The sequence below is a fragment of the Rhineura floridana genome, chromosome 22 (assembly GCF_030035675.1).
Source record: "Rhineura floridana isolate rRhiFlo1 chromosome 22, rRhiFlo1.hap2, whole genome shotgun sequence".
Classification (NCBI taxonomy): domain Eukaryota; kingdom Metazoa; phylum Chordata; class Lepidosauria; order Squamata; family Rhineuridae; genus Rhineura; species Rhineura floridana.
This window is the reverse complement of record NC_084501.1, coordinates 18,236,704-18,255,755: the sequence shown is the minus strand read 5'-3', so window position 1 is coordinate 18,255,755 and position 19,052 is coordinate 18,236,704. Positions and strand designations below refer to the sequence as shown.

At 50.2% G+C, this 19,052-nt stretch overlaps 1 protein-coding gene across 1 annotated transcript in view; it reads left to right on the top strand.

Moving 5' to 3' along the window:
• Positions 1–12,493, top strand: part of THBS3 (thrombospondin 3) — a 31,513-nt gene extending 19,020 nt beyond the window's left edge. Inside the window, exons 15-23 of the mRNA XM_061606855.1 lie at positions 566–684; positions 1,892–1,944; positions 2,570–2,763; positions 3,886–4,064; positions 5,776–5,824; positions 6,632–6,828; positions 7,825–7,997; positions 10,920–11,059; positions 12,063–12,493. Coding sequence (XP_061462839.1) covers positions 566–684; positions 1,892–1,944; positions 2,570–2,763; positions 3,886–4,064; positions 5,776–5,824; positions 6,632–6,828; positions 7,825–7,997; positions 10,920–11,059; positions 12,063–12,118 — 1,160 coding nt within the window. The 3' untranslated portion in view covers positions 12,119–12,493. The remainder of the gene's footprint in view (positions 1–565; positions 685–1,891; positions 1,945–2,569; positions 2,764–3,885; positions 4,065–5,775; positions 5,825–6,631; positions 6,829–7,824; positions 7,998–10,919; positions 11,060–12,062) is intronic.
• The last annotated feature ends 6,559 nt before the right edge of the window (positions 12,494–19,052 follow it).

Below are 19,052 nucleotides of genomic sequence, written 5' to 3'. Positions count from 1 at the left end.
CCATGGCTCAGTGACAGAACACCTGCTTTGCATGTGACAGGTCCCAGTTTCAATCCCTGGCACCTCTGGGTCGGGCTGGAAGAAACATCCTGGAGAGCTGCTGCCAGTCTTGCAGACAATATTGATCGTGGTGGACCGATGATCTAACTTTGTATAAAGCAGCTTCCTCTGTTCCTAACTATATTATCATAGAATCATAGAACAGTAGAAGTGGAAGGTGCCTGTAAGGCCATCAAGTCCAACCCCCTGCTCAGTGCATTATGGGGACTCAGTGGTAAAGCACCTGCTTTGCATGCAAAAGGTCCCAGGCTCAAACCCTGACATCTCCAGGGAGGGCTAGGAGAAACCCTCGTCTGACATCCTGGGAGAGTCTCTCTGCCTGAAACCCTGCAGTCGGCGTAAACAATATTGAGCTGGATGGACCAAGGCGTAAGGCAGCTTCCTGTGTTCTTGTGAAGTGATGATGTTTAAGCAGGGCTGGCAAAGGGCAGCTGAAGCAAACGGCACAGGGCCGGATCAGGCCAGGGCAGAGAGCATCACCTTTCACCGTCTGCCCCCTCCCTAGGAATCCCCAACGGGCTCGATAATTGCCCTAAGGTGCCCAACCCGCTGCAGACGGATCGCGACGAGGACGGTGTGGGCGATGCCTGTGACAGTTGTCCCGAGATCAGCAACCCTACTCAGGTATGAGCGTTGGGGAGATCGGTGGGGTGGGGGGTGGGACAGGAAGGGGGCATGGTCATACCTCCCTAAGACACACCAGCAGGGAAAGACGCAGGGTCTAGCGTGCACTGAGAGTGAGTCCCCCTGTATCTGGGGGGCTCCATTTCCAGGCTCAAGCTCCTCTTGCAGACAATCTTTTAAAAAATTGTGTGTCTATATTACTTAAACCTGTACAGTAAACACCAAAACAATAAAGGACAACAGAGGGTTGTTAGTCCTACTCGGAGTAGACCCATAGAAATTAAACAACCTTACTAATTTAGGCTCATTAACTTCAGTGGGTCTACTCTAAGTAGAACTTAGTTGGATACGACCAACAATAACAAAGCAGTACCTTATGCATGTGTCTTATATTTATATTTATTTACTAGGGGCTGCACCCCTGCTCGCTTCGCTCACCAGCTTCACCAACACCCCTCACCAAAGTGACCCCTTCCCTTTACAGGTCACCAATGCCAAACCCCTCCCTGCTTCCATCTCTATCTCCCTCCTCCGCTGGCCTAGCAGCTGTTAGAAGTCTGTTGTCACACCGTAGTTTGCAGCGCCACCTGTCAGCAGCCAAGCAAATCATTACATGATGACATCCTTAAGCAAATATATCGGATAAGAATAGTTCTGTACTGCCTTATAAAATATCAGGGCAGTGTACACTGTTAAAACATAAAACATCATTTAAAAATACAGATAATCATGAAGGTTATGATAAGGTTATGGGCTCCTACTGGGAGGAAGGGCAGGATATAAATTTAATTAAAAAGCAAGTAATTAAATTAATAAGGTGACTGGCTAGTCCAAAATAAAAACTGAACAGCTGCAAAAGCTGTCGGCATTAAAAGGTCTTCAAGAGACGCCTGACCTTCTTACGGTACATAATATTTTGCCCTCCAAAATCCCACAGAGAAGAATATAATGATTAATAATGTTTCCTATCCAGGGATAACAGTCAAGAGTATTGCCAGATATGTCACACCTGAGATGCAGGCGGTCTGAGAAATGCATTCCCTTCCGTTTTTGAAATGTCAGAATTTGACCAAATTTTTGAATGAGTAGGGAATGTCATTTCTGTGGTAGCAGAGACACAGTCACACTGTGCACAGCATTTATGTGCATTTGTGTGTGCGTGTGCAAAGAGGCTTGTTTGCTCATCTGAAGCCGTGCTCTCTTTCAGACAGATGCGGACAGTGACCTGGTGGGTGATGTTTGCGACACCAATGAGGACAGGTAAGGTTTTTTTTAAAAAACAAACAAACCTGAAATATGTGAAAGTGTGTCATGTCAAAATCTGTATCTATATTTTGGGGAAACCTTCTGTCTGTCCATTGGTTTTCTATGCGTTCAGACATCTCTCAGGAGATCATCACCAAATTAGGCATGGTGGTTCCTAAGATATGGAGGAGGTTTTCTCCTATGTTTGGCAACAATTGGATGCCATTTTGAATCAAGATGGCAGACTGAACTTTTCAAAGCTGCACTACTTTGGACACCTCTTAAGATGTCATCACCAAATTTTGCTTGATAGTTTCTGAAATTGAGGAAGCCTCCTCATTTAGCCCATGAGACCATTTCCCTCAAACCATGCTCACCTTCCCCACATATGATGGCATGTATGACACGAGGTATGAAGCAGGTAGAGAGTTAAAGATACAGTTTGCTGGGCCAAAAAGATTCCCAGATGCATGAGGTCTAGAAACTTGCTCCTTTTTTAAAAAAGCAGAGCAGAGCAAAAGCTACTCTCTAATCCCATAAACACCTGCTAACGATAGGACGCCTTCTTGCAATATTCCAGCACCCCTTTCCCCCTGAGTCTCGCTCCTTATCTCACTTGAATCCTCCTCATCTTATCCAGCGATGGCGACGGTCACCAGGACACAAAAGACAACTGCGCAGAAATTCCCAACAGCTCTCAGCTGGATTCAGATAATGATGGGCTGGGAGACGAATGCGACAATGACGACGACAATGACGGGATCCCCGATTACGTGCCCCCTGGCCCTGACAACTGCCGTCTTGTCCCCAACCCCAACCAGAAGGATTCTGACGGTGAGCATGGCATGGGTGAAGGTTGAATTAATCAGGAATTCTCTACAGCAGGGGCGCCAGTCACAAAATGGCACAACCCAAAATGGCTGCTGTGGGGGTGTGACATAACACAAAATGGCTGCCATGAGGATGTGGCATAGTGCAAAATGGCTCCCCTGGAAGCGTGACATAAAACAAAATGGCTGCCAAGGAGGTGCAGCACAACAGAAAATGGCTGCCACATCAAGAAGAGCAGAAAATGAGTCAGGACCACAAAATGGTGCGGGCATGGCCCCCCTCCCATTCAGCCACCCCCATCCATGGGGGAAAGGCTCCTACGCCAGCCGCCACCGGCCTCACTCACAGAGTTCTTTGTACCTCTCTTTTGTTCAGAGTGGATGGGAGGGGTGGCTGTCCAATTCTGGCATCCAATGAAATGTGGCCATGTTAAAGGGGGCATGTTCAGTGTAGGAGAGGCCAAGCCAGTCCAAAAAGGGACTGAGCCAGAAGAGTAAACAGTCTTGGTTGTGCATTTTGAGGGGATATTCACAGAGAAGCACAGGAGGTTCTGGTGGGCATGCTGGTGATCCCTGCATTCTTCTTAAAGTGCGGTGCCCCGAACTGAACACGCAGAACTGCAGATGAAATTGGACTTATCTCAGGGTTGGGGGGAACCTGCAGGGGCCCTCTGGTTGTTGCTGGACTCCAGCTCCCATCAGCCCCAGCTAACAGGGCCAGTGGTCAGGGATGATGGGTGTTGGAGTCCAGCCATGTCTGGAGGGCCGCAGGTCCACTCACCCATCTTACATCCTACCTCACGGGGTTGCTGTGAAGATTAAAACAAAGGGTCAAGGATGGAAGGAAGTCTTACATGCAACTCTTAGCTAAGGTTGTTGCTGACTTCCTCAACCCACAGCATGACGCCTCCCACTCCCACCACCACCAAGGCAGTCCAGGGGATGAGGAACCTGGTACCCTCCAGATGCTGCTGGACTCCAACTCCCATCAGCCTCAGCCAGCATAGCCAACGGTCAGGGATGATGGGAGCTGTAGTTCAACAATGTGCTTGGACTCCATGTATGGTGATGATGATGAAACCTGGTTTGGTGGATGAGGCTTCCCAAAGCTCTATCCTGTGCGCAGGCAACGGCGTGGGGGACGTATGCGAGGAGGATTTTGACAACGACACTGTGGCTGACCCGCTGGACGTCTGCCCGGAGAGCTCCGAGGTGACGCTGACTGACTTCCGCGCGTACCAGACGGTCATTCTGGATCCCGAAGGCGATGCCCAGATCGATCCCAATTGGGTAGTTCTCAATCAGGTACAGGACGGGAGTCTGGGAGATTCCACAGGCTTCAGAAATGTGGCTGAATCAACTGGGTGGATTCTGGGGATGAAAAGGGGCGGGGCCAATAGACCAGTCAGGAGGCAGCGGCAGGTGGAATGCTGCATTGAGCTCTGACCCGAGCGAGTGCCAAGGGAACAGCAAGGCTGGACCTCTTTGCCAGGGACGGGAGAGAAATTCGATTCAGTCCCCCTTTAAAGACGAGTCTACCTAACTCACACTTTCTGAAAAGATACGCCAACCGAAACTCAGGCATCTTTCAAACTTCTGACATTCATACTTCTCTGAATTTTGCAATGCCAAGTCATGCATTGTGCAATGCACATCCTAGGGTAAATGGTACATTAAAATGCATATATTAGGGGAAATTGCATGCAAACAATGCGTATTAGGGGAAACTGCGTACGGAACTGAGCACATTAGGAAGAAATCCACGGGAAAATGCCGATGCGTTTTCATGAAAACTTTGTTTGCTTATGTTGTTCCTGGTTTTGTTTTGTTTTGTTTGCAAACGGTTGTGGAAATGTGGGGAACTGACCTGCAGATTGGGAAATGAGAAATGGAGAGAAACCGAAACAGACACTCCCATCCCGAAGCCTTAGCCACCGACTCGCCTGCAATAGCCAAGAAGGAGCCGGGGGCCTCTTTCAGCACCCTTTCCTTCCTGGGGCTGAAAAGCAACAGAGGCTTTGGCAGAGCCCTACCCTTCCTCAACCTGGCACCCTCCACATTGATTTCTTTCATTTTTGAATGGCATCCCATGGAGCATTTCGAAGCGATTTTGCAATATTTTAAAAGCATATAAAGATACAACTGCAGCTATAACCGCAATTCAGAGACATTTCATAGATTAGAAAGAAAGAAAACAGCTCAAAAGATTATGTGCATAAACATAATTTGAAATCTAATGCAGATATAGACGGGGATAAAACAAAATCTCCGCTGAGAAGGCTTGTCAAAAGACGAAAGTCTTCAACAGGCGCTGAAAAGCCAACAGGGATGGCGCCTGTCTGATAATTGTTATGTAAATTATGATAAAGAAGACCAGGGTATGTACTGTGATTAGTGTCTGAGATAATCCTCGCACTTACTATGTGGAGATCTTTCGACAACACTTCCCCCACACCAGGCATGCCGTCAACATGCAGCAATCAGTGGAAATTGGTGAATTTGGTATTGGAGGCCTTCGGAAAGAAAACTGCTCTGTTGTGCTCAGGTGCCCGCTCTCCTCTCGATTCTCCATCCAGACAACCAAGAGAAAATATCAGACTTCACAGATATCTCCCAGCCAGGGTGCAAACTAGGGACAGTGAGGGGATTAGCCTGGGGAGAGTCCTGAGGGCCAGGTAGAGAGGCCAGGGGCCACTTGGTCCCAGGCCTGTGGCACCCCAGCCCTACGCTAGATCTTGCAGTGTCCAGGTGAGTTAACGGGTGGAGAAAATGTTGGGCCTTGCACCGTGCCAATTGTGTCCCCTTTGAACAAGGTTCAGCGGGGTTGAGTGGGCCAGCAGATGTGTTGTCTCAGGTTTGGAATCTAGTGCCGTGCTCGGGGGCTGGATGCAAAACCGCAGGGGCCACACTACACAGTTGGGCTACGTCTTACATCTTCCTGACAGACAGTCTTGCCTCCCCCAGCCTACTCTTGTCATCTCTCTGATTCCTCTTTTATTCTTCCCAAACCCTCCAGGGCATGGAAATCGTACAGACGATGAACAGTGACCCAGGCTTGGCTGTAGGTAAGAGGAGAGGCCTTTAAATAGACCCCTAAGGCTGCCAAGGGTTCTTTGCTAGACTCCCAGAAGGATTACATTTCCCAGGGTTCCTTGGCGGAACCTCTGCTGGCTCGAACGTGGCTTATATATGTGATGAACGTCAGAAGAATCCTTGCGGATCAGGGTAAAGGCCTAGGAAGCGCAGCATCCTGTCCACACCGTAGCCAGTCAGATTCCTCCAGGAAGCCCATAGGCAGGGCGTGAACAAAAGAGCCCTCGCTCATTCGTAAGAACATCAGAGGTGCCCAGCTGCTAGATCAGGCCCAAGGCCCATCTGGTCCAGTCTCCTGTTTATTTATTTATTTTTTACATTTATACCCCACCTTTCTTTCATCATAGAAACCCAAGGCGGCTGACATATGGTTCCCAGGCAGTCTCCCATCCAGGCACTGACCAGACCTGACCCTGCTTAGCTTCGGCAGGGAGCTGGCCTCACGTGCCTTCAGACCATAGCCTGGGACCTGTTCTCACAGTGGCCAGCCTGATGTCCCGATGGGAAGCCCACAAGCACGACCTGAGGGCAACAACCATTCTTCCCCCCCCCCTGCAATTCTAACTGGTATTCAGAAGCATACTGCTTCCGACTGTGGGAGAAGAGCATAGCTATGGTGGCTAGCAGCCACCGATAGTCTTCTCCTCGGTGAATTTGTCTGATCCTCTTCTAAAGGCCTCCAAGCTGGATGGCAACGCTACATCTTGTGTGGGAGCAAACCCCACAGTGGCAAGAGGTCTAACTCTTTTCATCCTTCCCTCCCTAACTCTGTGGGGCAGGGTACACGGCGTTCAACGGGGTGGATTTTGAAGGCACCTTCCACGTCAACACCATCACGGACGACGACTATGCCGGATTTATCTTTGCCTACCAAGACAGCGCCAGTTTTTACGTGGTCATGTGGAAGCAAACGGAGCAGACCTACTGGCAGGCCACGCCCTTCCGGGCTGATGCCGCACCTAGTTTGCAGCTGAAGGTGAGCGATCTTTCCCTGCCAAGGTTGCAAGCAATGCCGTTAGGCCACATTCGCAGTCTGCACTTATTCCACTGGGATTCCAGTCGAAACAGTCACGGCTTCCCCCAAGGAATCGTGGGGATTGTAGCTTGTGAAGGGTGCCGAGAGTTGTTCGGAGACCCCCTATTCCCCCCTCACAGAGCTACCATTCCCCAAGTGGTTCAACAGTCACTCCCTCTTCCCAGGGATCTCTGGGAATTGCCACTCTGTGAGGAGAATGGGGGTCTCCTCAGAACTCTCAGCACCCTTCACAAAACTACCCTTCCCAGGATACTTTGGGGGAGGCCATGACTGTTATAGTGAAATCCCAGTGGAATAAATGCATGGTGTGAATGTGGTCTCAGGCCTGATCAGGGCTGGCTCCAGGATTTTGGGGGGCTTCCAACCAAGAGGCCATGTACGAACAAGTCGCCCTCGGCTCCTGCTGGGAGGAAGGGCGGGATATAAATCGAATAATAAATAAATAAAAAGTCCAAATGTGTGTTTTTAAAAGAGAAAAACCTGAGATTTCCCTTCGTTTGCTAGCTGACTGCAAACATTTCCTTCTGCTAACTGACAGTAATGTACGTCAGAGCCGAAACAAAATGAATCCAGAGGCTTTCAATTCAAAATGCCACCCTTTATATCTCTTAGGAGAAAAAGCAGGGGGGGGGAGAGAGAGAAAGGGCCACAACTCGGTAAGGCATCCGCTTTGCATGCAGAAGGTTCTGGTTTCGGTCCCCTGTGGCATCTCCAGGTAGGGCTGGGAGAGACTGCCTGCCTGAAACCCTGGCAAGTGGCTGCCAGTCAGAGTAGACAATACTGAGCTAAATGGACCAGTGGTCTGATTTGGTATGAGGCAGCGTCCTGCGTCTTGCTGAAGCAGAACCAGCTTGGCTTCTGCACGGGCATGTCCTGCCTTTCCTGGCCGGCGCAAGGCACAACTTTGGTGGTTTCAACCCCTCTCCTCATCGGCAGGCAGTGAAATCCACCACCGGTCCCGGCGAGTATCTGCGCAATGCCTTGTGGCACACGGGCCACACCCCCGGCCACGTGCGCCTGCTCTGGAAGGACCCACGGAACGTGGGATGGAAGGACAAGACCTCTTACCGCTTGCGACTCATACACCGGCCCCAGGTTGGCTACATCAGGTGAGCAATGGGATCGTGGCCGTGGGCGTCGTACTCTCTCTTTATCGTCCCACACACTCCTCGGCTGTGGCCGTTGGAGTAAGGGACATTTTTGCTTCTCCTTTCCAAGATTCCGGACCTCAAGCCTGTACCCAGAAACTTTGCAGTGAGATGGCCCCTAGGCCAGGGATGGGTAAACCTGTAGCTTTCTAGATTTAGGGTCAGTAGTGCACTGGCAAATTCAGAAGTGTCCCTTCATGATAGTTACAGCCACGCCCCCTCCCATCCCCCCCTTTTTGCTGCTGGGTTGAGAATGAGATCCTTGTTAATGCCTTCTCTCACAACAACAGACTTCCCTAGGAGCCAATCAGCATGAAAGGGAAGAGGGTTAGCTACTAAGAAGAGTCTTCTCAATGGCTGACTCACTTCCTTTCATTCTTCCTTTCACTCCAATCAGCAGGAAAGGATAACAAAGCATGTGAGAAGACTCTTCTCAGTGGATAACACACTCTCCTTTCATGCTGATTGGCTCATAGGATGCTGAAAACATAGGGACCCTGCTCCCAAAAAAGTAAGGGGTCTAAGACCCCCTAAGTACCTGGACGACTACACCCATTTAGGATGTGGACAGAATTTGATTCAGTTTGCATTTCAGGCTACATCTATCAAATCCGCACTTCTCATATGAGAACTGAAACACAGCCATCCTTTTGAACTCACACTTTTTTCAGTTTTTGCAATCCAATTCGCTGGCCAAACCATGTTTACAAAAAAAGCATATTTTAGGGGCAAGCGTGTGTAACCATGAATATATGTGTGAAAACAACCTACAAACATGCATTATATGACGAAACGTGGCTTGCAAAATGTGCACCTAAGTCAAGACTGCTCACGAACATGGGTTCATTAGGATTGTGTGGCTTGGCTCACTTATTAGAGCTCTCCAGGACTGCAAAGGACGATTTGTAGACGGAAGGGCAGTGGGGTGGGAGAGACTATCCTTCTGTTGGATTGGGCATGGGGACGAGACAGTAAAGGATTCGAGGGGTAAACAAACCTCTGTCCCCCGCCCCTGTCAGCCTTCCTCTCCCGGTTGGCCCAAAGGCTAGGCCATTCCTTGTTTAATAAGGTGGCCTGCCCTCTCTCTCTCTTTCGCTATAGATGGGGGGGGGACTCGTTCCACTGGAAACTCGTCCGCCACCCACACCCTCTTCTCCCGTCCCTGCAAACCATTCACTCGATGGGCCCCCAAGCCCATTGTCTGGGTCGCCATGGCAATCCAAGACTGGGTGGAATGCATTGGCCTAGCACAGGCCTTTTTCAAAAGCAGGGGGAGAAAGAGAGTCTGGACAATGGAGAAAGGTGCGGGGGGGGGGAGTGAGCCTGCAGAGAATGGGGCAGAGAGGGAGGAGGGGAAGCGAAGCCGGGGGATGTTTTTTCCTCAACTGACCGTGGCAAGGGCAGAAGGAGAAGCGGCTCTGGGCCAGACCTCTGTATCCTGGATCTCTGCAGAGCCTCAAACCTGCCCGCTTTTGACAAGCCAGCCGTGAGGAGGCCTGTGGTTGTGGTTAAGGCGGCGCAGATTCACCCTTCCTGCTACACGAGCCCGTCTGTGAAATTCCCCCTTCTCCGAATTTCGCACGGCAGTTCTCTGGCCGAGTCAAGCGTACCAAAATGCGTACTTGTTGGGGTGAAGGGTGCCCGCAAAGGTATACCTCAGGGAAAGCAACATGCCAAAATTCCTTTTGGGAGGGGAAATGGCTCGGCAAAACCGTGCGCATTTATCAAGAGTGCCCTGCAAAGGTGCATGTATCAGAAGGGAGTCACGCGAAGGTGCTGGTGAATTTTCACGAGCCCTTTTTCGATTGAAAATTCATAAAATACAATCGCAAGGAGATGTGGAAATGAAAAATCTCAACATGAGCAGATCTACTGGGGACAACAGGCTGTCCACTGTTAGCCCTAACAGTAGACCCTAATGCAGGCCTGTTCATTTCAGTCTCTCTACTCTGAATAGGACTCAGCTGGATGAAACCGTTGTTGTTGTTAGAAGCATTTTGAGCCCACTCTATCTGGAGAAGCTTCCAGAGCATCTTATATAAGATCAACAAACACAGGACTTCCCTGCCTTCAGGCTTACGAGCTGGCAGACACAACATCAAATGAGAAAGGGTTGAGGAGGGAAGAGGAAAACTCTAGCCAACCTGTTCTCATAAGGGCGAGTTAAATGGAGCTGGCCTCTCGGCAGAACCCATGGGATGGGGCCTTCCCGTCAGTCTTCTGCACCCACGGAGAATGGGTGTTCCTAAGTGATAGCTGAGGAAAGGCAGATCAGGGGTACGGTGGGGCTGAGTATCCTACTCCACTTTCGCAGGGCTGTTTGTCCTACCTGAAAGTGGTGATGATGGTGGTGAAGGGGAATATTGGTGACTTTCAGGAGGGTGGTTGAATTCAAGAAATCTGCAGAGCTTCACCAGGCGGCCAACAGTTATCTACCTATTACAGGGGTGGGGAACCACTTTCAACCTGAGGGCCACATTTCCTTCTGATCAACCTTCCAGGGGCCATATACCAAGAGTGGGTGTGTCAAAAGTGGGTGTGGCCATGCCCCCCCCCATTCTCCCTCCAGGCTAGGCAAGAGGCATTATCACTGTTCAAAGACACACTCCGGCCAGGCAAAATCACTAGGGAAGGATACGTAGCCAAGCCAGAGAGGGTGTGTGGTCCGGTGAGAGTTCGGAGGGCCGGATAGAGGGGCCTGGAGGGCCACAGAAGATGGGCACCGTGGCAGCCTTTCAGGAAGTACCGATTCCCCCCAAAGCACGTAGCATACGTCCCCCCATCCAAAACTGTTCCTGCAGGCCAGCTGCAATTCCTCAAGCCCCAGTCTCTGGTCACAGCGTATCTCCCCGCTCCTGACCTCCTCCTCTCTCCTCCTCGCAGGGTGCTGCTTTACGAGGGACCCCAGCTGGTGGCTGACTCAGGCGTCATCATCGACACGACGATGCGAGGGGGGCGCTTGGGGGTGTTCTGCTTCTCCCAGGAAAACATCATCTGGTCCAACCTACAGTATCGCTGCAACGGTTAGCAGGGGGTGAACGCCAGCTGATTAAGCGGGGGCTTTCAAGGATCAATTCTCCCAGATGCAGAAGGGGGGGATGCCCATGGAGGCCTTTGCCACCAAATCAGGGTGGGTGGAAGGAATGAGGTGGAGGTAGTCCCTCCCCCCAGAAAAGTTGAGTCCTGTTCTGGGGGAAATGGCAGGCTGGCCATATTAACACTACTTAGGCTGCAATCCTATATGCTGAGGATGGGGACCACGCGGGCCCCTCCAGATGTTGCCCCTTGTGGCCAAAGGTCAGGGATGATGGGAGTTGTAGTCCAAACCAACATCTGGAGGGCCACAAGGTTCCCCCCTTCATGGCCCTAGAGAGTCCTAGGAATTGTTGGAGGCGAATCTGAGGGCCATTCATGGAGGAAAGGGTTACCACGCTACAATCCCCAGGATTTTTTGGAGGAGAGGCAGGGAAGCCATGACAGTTATAAAACTGCTATAATCTTGGAGTGTCAACATACCCTCTGAACCGCTGCTCTTCAAACTAAGGGTCCCCAGATGTTGTTGGACTACAACTCCCATCGACCCCAGCCGGCTTAGCCAACAGCCAAGGATGGTGGGGCTTGCAGTCCTCCAGCATTTGGGGACCCAAGGTTGAAGAGCAGTGCTCTGAACTACAGCTGGCTGAGCTTTCCCGATAGGAGGGGTGGGGAATGTGCGCCCTCCCTCCTGATGTGCCTGGAACTCTTAAACTCATCGTCCCTGACCAGTGGCCATGCTGGCTGGGGGCTGATGGAAGTTCAGCAATACCTGGAGGGCCACAGGTGTTCCCCACGCCTGTGGTGTTTGGCTGCAGCGCCTATCAGCCCTAGCCAGCTCGGCCAGTGATCTGATTATGAGACTTGGCGTCTAGCGACATCTGGTTAGCCACAGATTTGCCTCCATGCACTTTTTGTAGGCCCAGCATGAAGCCTTGATGTTGTCCTCTTTTCATTCCTCCTAATCCCCTCTCCCTCTTTCTCTCTTGGTAGATACCGTCCCTGTGGACTTTGAGCCGTTCCGCCGGATCCTACTGGAAGGCCCTTGAACGAGGGTCCTCAGAAGGGCTCGCCGCCCATCTTAGACTAGGACCTCTCTTCACAAAGACTCCTGGTGGTCCACCCAGAGAACGCGGGCATCATTTCAGACCTCTCCATACACACTCACCTACCCACAATGGACTGGTAAACTGGCAGACTTTACCCCATAAGCTCAGGAGCTCCCTAACCCAGCCCAGCAGTCTCTTTTACAGGGTTGACAAGATGCTACAGGCACAGAGATCAGCAAAGGATTATGGGACAGCAAGGGCTTGAGCCAATCGAAGAGGGCCGCTATGGAGCAAATCCCCACCTAAGTAGGGGCGTACTGATGCCCCTGTTTTTTTTCCTCTATACCTTTTGGGAAACGATCCGTCCATAAAAGTTCTGGCTGTTTTTCTAACTTCTCAGTTCTGTTGTTCTTTTGAGTGGGTGAACGGCATGTGCCCTGATTTTGGGGGGGGGGACGGGGGGGAGGGAGAGTGTCCCAGATAGCTGACAATAGCATCTGCAATCCAGATCTCATTTTCTAAGCCTTCATTCCCTGCCTTCATTATCCATCAATCCTGGGAACGTTCCGAGTTTCCACTATGCAAGCTGTCCCAATTTGCAGAGCTGCCAAATTTGCAGAGTGTTGGAATGGAATTGCCTTTCGGGGGGAAAGATGAGGGTGCCTGACCTCTAAATATCAATTTTTATACCAGTATCTTTCCTCCGTCCTTCCAAAGAATCCTGGGCTGACGATCCTCTGTTAAAGAACCCTGGCTTCCCTGTTCTACCTCCGAGAGAACTACTGTTCACAGGGTTCACTGGGGAGAAAAGCAACAGCTATGACATTTCTGTCGATAGGCCCACAGTTAAAGCTGGTTGCATTCTATAATAATAATAATAATAATAATAATAATAATAATAATAATAATAATAATAATATCATCTGAATACTGCATCAAAGCACAGAGTTGTTTTGGAGCGCTGTGAAAAGCATTCCATATACAAATTAGAATTTTTGCTATAACTGTTAATTGGGTTACATCTCACGTCCTGCTCAGTCACTGGTTCCGTCAGTACAAGGACTTCTCCTTGCGCAGCAGAATGTTCTCCCCCTCTCCTCCCCCTGCGCACCGCCTAAATCTGTTCCGGGAGTTCCCCCAACCCTCCAGGGCAGATTTGGGGATGGCGCAGGGCATAGGGGAGGGAGAAGGGGGGGGAAGTCCCATTGTGCTAGTGCTAATCCTTGCGCTAGCACAATTATTTAGTTGAATACCACCCATTGTTATTCATACTTATCACTGTCAACCTCTTTCAGCTGCCACACACACATTTTACTTTGTGCTGTAGCGAGGGACATTTGCACTTTTGGGCCTCAGCAAATTCTAGCCACCTTTCACACCTGGATAAAAATGTGCGTTCTTCTGTATTTTTTTGATGACACCACCACCACCTTCCAGACCTCTGGTCGCCTTCTTCCAGTGTTCAAAAGCAGAGACCGGCTTGGCATCCCAGCTTTTGTGACGGGAAGTCCTCAGAGAAGGTATGTCCCCTGCGGGCCCCCGCAGGTAAGCCCAGGACAGCGGGAGGCCGGGACAAGTGCAATATTAGCGGGAGAACGAACAACACTGCACTCTGCCCCATCCCTCCTGCCTGCCTGGAGACCGGGGCGGCTTCTGGGCCTTTCGCTGAACGGGCCCTTGGAAATGGCCGCGCCACTGCTTGGGCTTCCCAGCCGGAGGGGGGCCAGGCTGCCAGTTCTGCAAAAAGAGTTGAGAAGTTTTATCAGGGGAGTCTCAAACCCTACCCGCTCCCCTCCTGCCCCCCATCTTGCTCCCTCAATGCGCTCCCAGAGCAGAGAAAGCCTCCCTGAGTTCCATCCAGGTCCCCCCCAAGTACTGAAGTCCCCGCTGGCACTCGGGAGCTGGGAATTTGGTTAAATAATCACCCGCCTGGCTGAGACTCTCCGAGGTTGCCGTGGCGACAAGTGTCCCAGCAACGGTCAAGTGAATGCCGCTCTCTCGCAGGCAGCGAAGAGCCTTGTTGGAGGGGGGCAGCCCTCCCCACACTCTCATTCACTCCAGAGGGCCTGCAAGGCTCCTGTTTGCATAATGGAGGGGAAGACTTGCCATGTGGCAAAGGGGCAACCGCAAAAAGAGTCAGAGAACGGCCTCTCCGAGTCCCAGGAAGACATTCTATACCTCATTTCAGAATACTAAAAGGAAAAAAAATTTTTTAGAGAGGACTGGTATAATCATTCTGCAGTTTTTTGCAAAACACGCAGTTGGTCGCCTTTGGATCCCAAACCTGAGCAAGTTTGCAAATTGAGGGGGAACAGAGTGACCACCTCCTAGGCCTGAGGCAGAGAAACAGGAAAAGCTTCACCCACCTCCCCGGGGATGAGAAAAGGTCCACCTGCAAAGTGTCTCGGGGTCCCAATGGCACAGGAGTGGGGCTGGTCCAACAAACGTGGCAACGCTAAGGGCCGCCTGTTGTCGAGCGCAGGAGTGGTGCCAAAAGGGCAAGGCGAACAGGAGGTGCCCCCTTAACCTCCCAACCTCTTTCCAGAAGAGAGCCATTTGGTTTCCTCCACCGCTAAGGAATATCTACTTGCCTTTCAAAAGGGGGAGGCTTGCTTTTGCACAGCCCCACCCCTGGCCTGGAAAGTGCATGGCACAGGACAGCGGCTCCTCCTGACGCATTTCTCCTCTTCCTGCCGGTTCAGCCGAGGCCCTGACTGTCGTCCTCGGCTCTTGCAAAAACTTCTCTTCAGAAGAGCCTGGCGCGCACACACATATACACAACCTCCGCTTTTTTGCTACACAATGGGAGCGGGCAGTGATGGGAGCACCAGCAACAATGGCTAGGCTTGGACGCCGGAGCCCATTCAAGCAGCAAAAAGTGTCCTCTTAAAAGGGCAACACACAAGCGGCCCAGGGGGACAGGGACACCACCGAGAGGGAGATTCTTCGGTGCCCAGGAAACAACTGAAATCCAACTCCAGATCACAAAATGACCACGGCGAAGTCGAGGGTGCCTCTGGGCACGTGCAAAGTGGACCTCCCCTTGCCTTTGGGTGGCTTCAAGTAGCTTTCATAGGCAGCGGAGGCTGGTCCTAGGGAGGGAAGGATCCATTCATTTCCGTTCTCTCCGCCCCTCATTTTTCCAATCTGAAATTCGGTGCTCTACATTTCTGTAGCAATCTGCAATTCTTTTTTGTTTAAATCCCGTGAAAATCCTCCAGCATTTTAATGCAAATTTCTCCTAATCAATACTTTCTTGGGTATGCAGCCTTGACAAAGATACACCTTTTTCGCAAGCTGTTTCTCCTAATATGTCATTTCCACTCATGCTTTGTTTTCATGCATGCATTTTGGTGAACATGGCTTGGCTGGCAAATTGCATCACAAAATTCAAATAAGTGTGAATTTTGAATGACGGCTTTCTTTCGGTTCTCATCTTGTTTTGGAAAGTGCAAATTGATACTTTTGTCTTTAAGCACAAACATTTGGCATATGGGGGTCCGGCTCCACCAACCCTCAGCCAGCCCCTACCTGCTTACCTTCTTACTTACAACCGGTCCGGGGGGGCACCTCTCAGCTCCCTCCGCCTGCGTCTCGGGGTCACCCTCGTAGACCTCAGCAGGGAGGAGGAGGATGGGGACAAAATTAGCATGAGTCAGCTCCACCTATTGTTGGGCTCCCTGGCCTTCTGCCCTACCAGTCCCAATTGGCACCATCCATCACCGCCCAAGGGCCCATTCCCTCCTGTGTGACCTTCGGGGGGGCGGATGCTAGTGAAGGGCAGAGTCAAAGACAAAATTGGGTGGAGCCATGGACACCAGTGGCTGGTGCCCCTTGGGACCGGTGGAGCCAAACCAATGAGAGGCAGAGCCAATAAATTCAAGTGTTGCCCCCCTCCTACTCCCTGATGAGTCCGACCAGGGCAACACTGTGGTGGGTGGTGCCCATTGGGACTGGTGGGGCGGAGCCAGAGTCCATGAGAGGCGGAGCCAGCTCATTCTAGTTTTGCCCCCTCCCCCCTGCTGAGTTCTAGAAGGGGCAACACTGAGATTAGGCAGGAGGAAGCTGGCAGCCAGGGCCGGCCCTAGACTGGTTGTAAGTAAAAGGGCAGGCAGGTGGGGGCTGGGTTAGGGCAGACTGAAGTTGGTGGGGCAGGATTTATTTTTTAAATGCAAATTGCTGCAGAAATGTGGAGAACTGAATTTCAAATTGGAAACACGAGAAACGGAGGGAGCCGTAATTGACAGATCTTTCCATTCCTAGTCGTAAGTAAGAAGGGAGGCGGGTGGGCCGGCTGAGGGTTGGTGTGGCAGCGTCCCACTTGCCCTAGTAATGGGCCAGCCGCCACTGCCCAGCCCTGCATAACACTCCCTCACCGTACACCAGGAAGCCCAGGGGCCTTTGGGGAATGGCGGGCTTAGGAGGCCCCACAACTATGTGGCCAGAGAGGAATAGCCACTAGGTGGCACTGTAGCCCCAGCGATGGTAATTCAGGGAAAAGCACAAGCTGGCATTTAGTACAGGAAGCAATCTGTAAATCTGGAAGTTTGGGAAAGTTTACAGGGTGCAGAGAGGTCTGGAACTCTAGAGTGTAGGAAAGAGAAGCTCTGAGTTTCTAAAACGGCAGGTTCAAGGGCTCAAACCCAGCCTGGAAATCAACCCCCCCAATCTAGGATAGGTGGGGGTTCTTATTGGGAGGGAGGAAACTCTGCATGTGCTCAGAAGCCCTGTTGTTATTTTGCCTCACCCTCTGCAAAGGGTGAATCCTGGCATCAAGGAATTGGGGAAAGGTAATAGCTCAGGGAGAGAGTGTTAACTTTGTATGCAGAGGGCCTTGTGTTCAATCTCTGGCATCTACAGGTAGGGCTGGGAGTGACCTCTGAAATCCTAGACAGGTGCTAGATGGACCAATGGCCTGAATGGTACAAGGCAGCTTCCTATGTTCCCATGACCTGCAGCTCTCCATGCGTTGTTGGACTCCAGTTCCCATCAGCCCTTGCCAACATGGCCAGTGGTTAGGAATTATGGGAGTTATAGCTCAACAACTCCAGAAGGGTCACACAGGTTCCCTACCCTTGCCCTAGATGTATCTGTGTTTGTGAAACAGCCATCCTTCGAAATCCGCATGTATCCGAATTTTGCGACACCGTTCTCCGACCGAGCAATGTTTACAAACATGAATATGCATGGGGAAAGCGCACATCAAAGATGAACATATGTGCAAAACTACTGTACAAAGAGGCGTTACGTTCGGTCACAGCGATTCTCAAACGGTGCGCTGCAGCACACTGGTGTGCCGCAAGAGGTGACTAGGTGTGCTGCGAATATTATGAAAGTATATTTTAAAAATGAGAAGAAACCTATTTGTAAATGTTATTTTTATTCATAGTGTAAAATATATTAATATATTTTTAATTTTGTACACAAAGCGCGCCAAAAATTTTTTATATGTTTTACAGTGCGCCGCGAACCAAAAAAGTGTGAGAACCACTGCGTTAGGAGAACATGCTTGCAAAAATGTGTACGGGAGTCAAAAGCCAGAGCTTGGAAAAGTTACTTTTTTGAACTACAACTCCCATCAGCCCCAGCCAGCATGGCCACTGGATTGGGCTGATGGGAGTTGTAGTTCAAAAAAGTAACTTTTCCAAGCTCTGTCAAAAGCGTATGCAAAAACAGGTTTGTTAGGAGAAATACGGACTAAAACTCTGAAGAATTTCCATGAGGATTAAAAAAACAGCCGCAAATGGCTGCAGGAATGCGGCGAACCCAATTTCAGATTGGAAGCGCCAGAAACAGAGAACCGAAATTGACAGACGCTTCCATCCCACCTGCCGTTCTGCTCTAACAGTGGAAGCTGCCTTATACTGAGTCAGACCATTGACCCATTTAGCTCAGTACTGTCTACACTGACCAGCAGCAGCTCTTCAGGGTTTCAGACAGGGAGTCTTTTCCCAGCCCTGTTCGGAGGTGCTCTGATAAGATATCTTGCCAACATAGCAATGTAATCTGATAAAATAGATTACCTGATCAGATATCTCTGGTAGGTATCTCTGATAAGATGAATGATGGAGGTGCGGAGGATCGAACCAGGAATCCATTGCAAGGCTGATACTCTACCCATGAGCTCCAGCCTTTCCCCAATTTAACGTATCAGTCATAAAGGAACCCAGGAGATGAGGGCGTAATAGGGATGCGGGAGAGACTGGGTTCCTTTTGCATTTTCATGCAAACTTTCTTCATCCCAAGAACACCTCCTGTCTGAAAACCCAGCCAGCCGCTGCCAGCCAGTGTAGGCATCTTCCTCCATGAGCAATTCTCCGAATTTTGCAGTGCAGTTTTCTAATCAAAAAGGGTAGACCAAAATACGTATAAGAGGGGAAAGTATGCATTGCGAAGTGCACTTATTTATTTATTTATTTATTCAATTTATATCCCGCCCTTCCTCCCAGAAGGAGCCCAGGGTGGCAAACAAAAAGCACTCTAAAACATCTTAAAAACAAAAGACTTTAAAAGATATGAATATTTATTAATAATAAATAACATGCAACACCATACAATCCTGGACTATATTAGGAGAAGCGGCTTGCAAAGATGCTTGAAAAAATGTGTGTAGTAAGGGAAAAGTATGCATTTTACAATGCACTTATTTATTTATTTATTCAATTTATATCCCGCCCTTCCTCCCAGAAGGAGCCCAGGGCGGCAAAAGAAATCGCTAAAAGCACTCTAAAACATCTTAAAAACAAAAGACTTTAAACCATATTAAAACTTATTAGGGGAAATAATGTACCCACGATATATTAGGGGAAATGGCTTGCAAACGTGTGTATTAGGCAGACAAGCATACAAAAATATATACGTAAGGAACACTGCACTAGGATGCTGACGAATTTTCGTAAGGAGGTTTAGAAATAAAATTCGCAAACTGATGCAG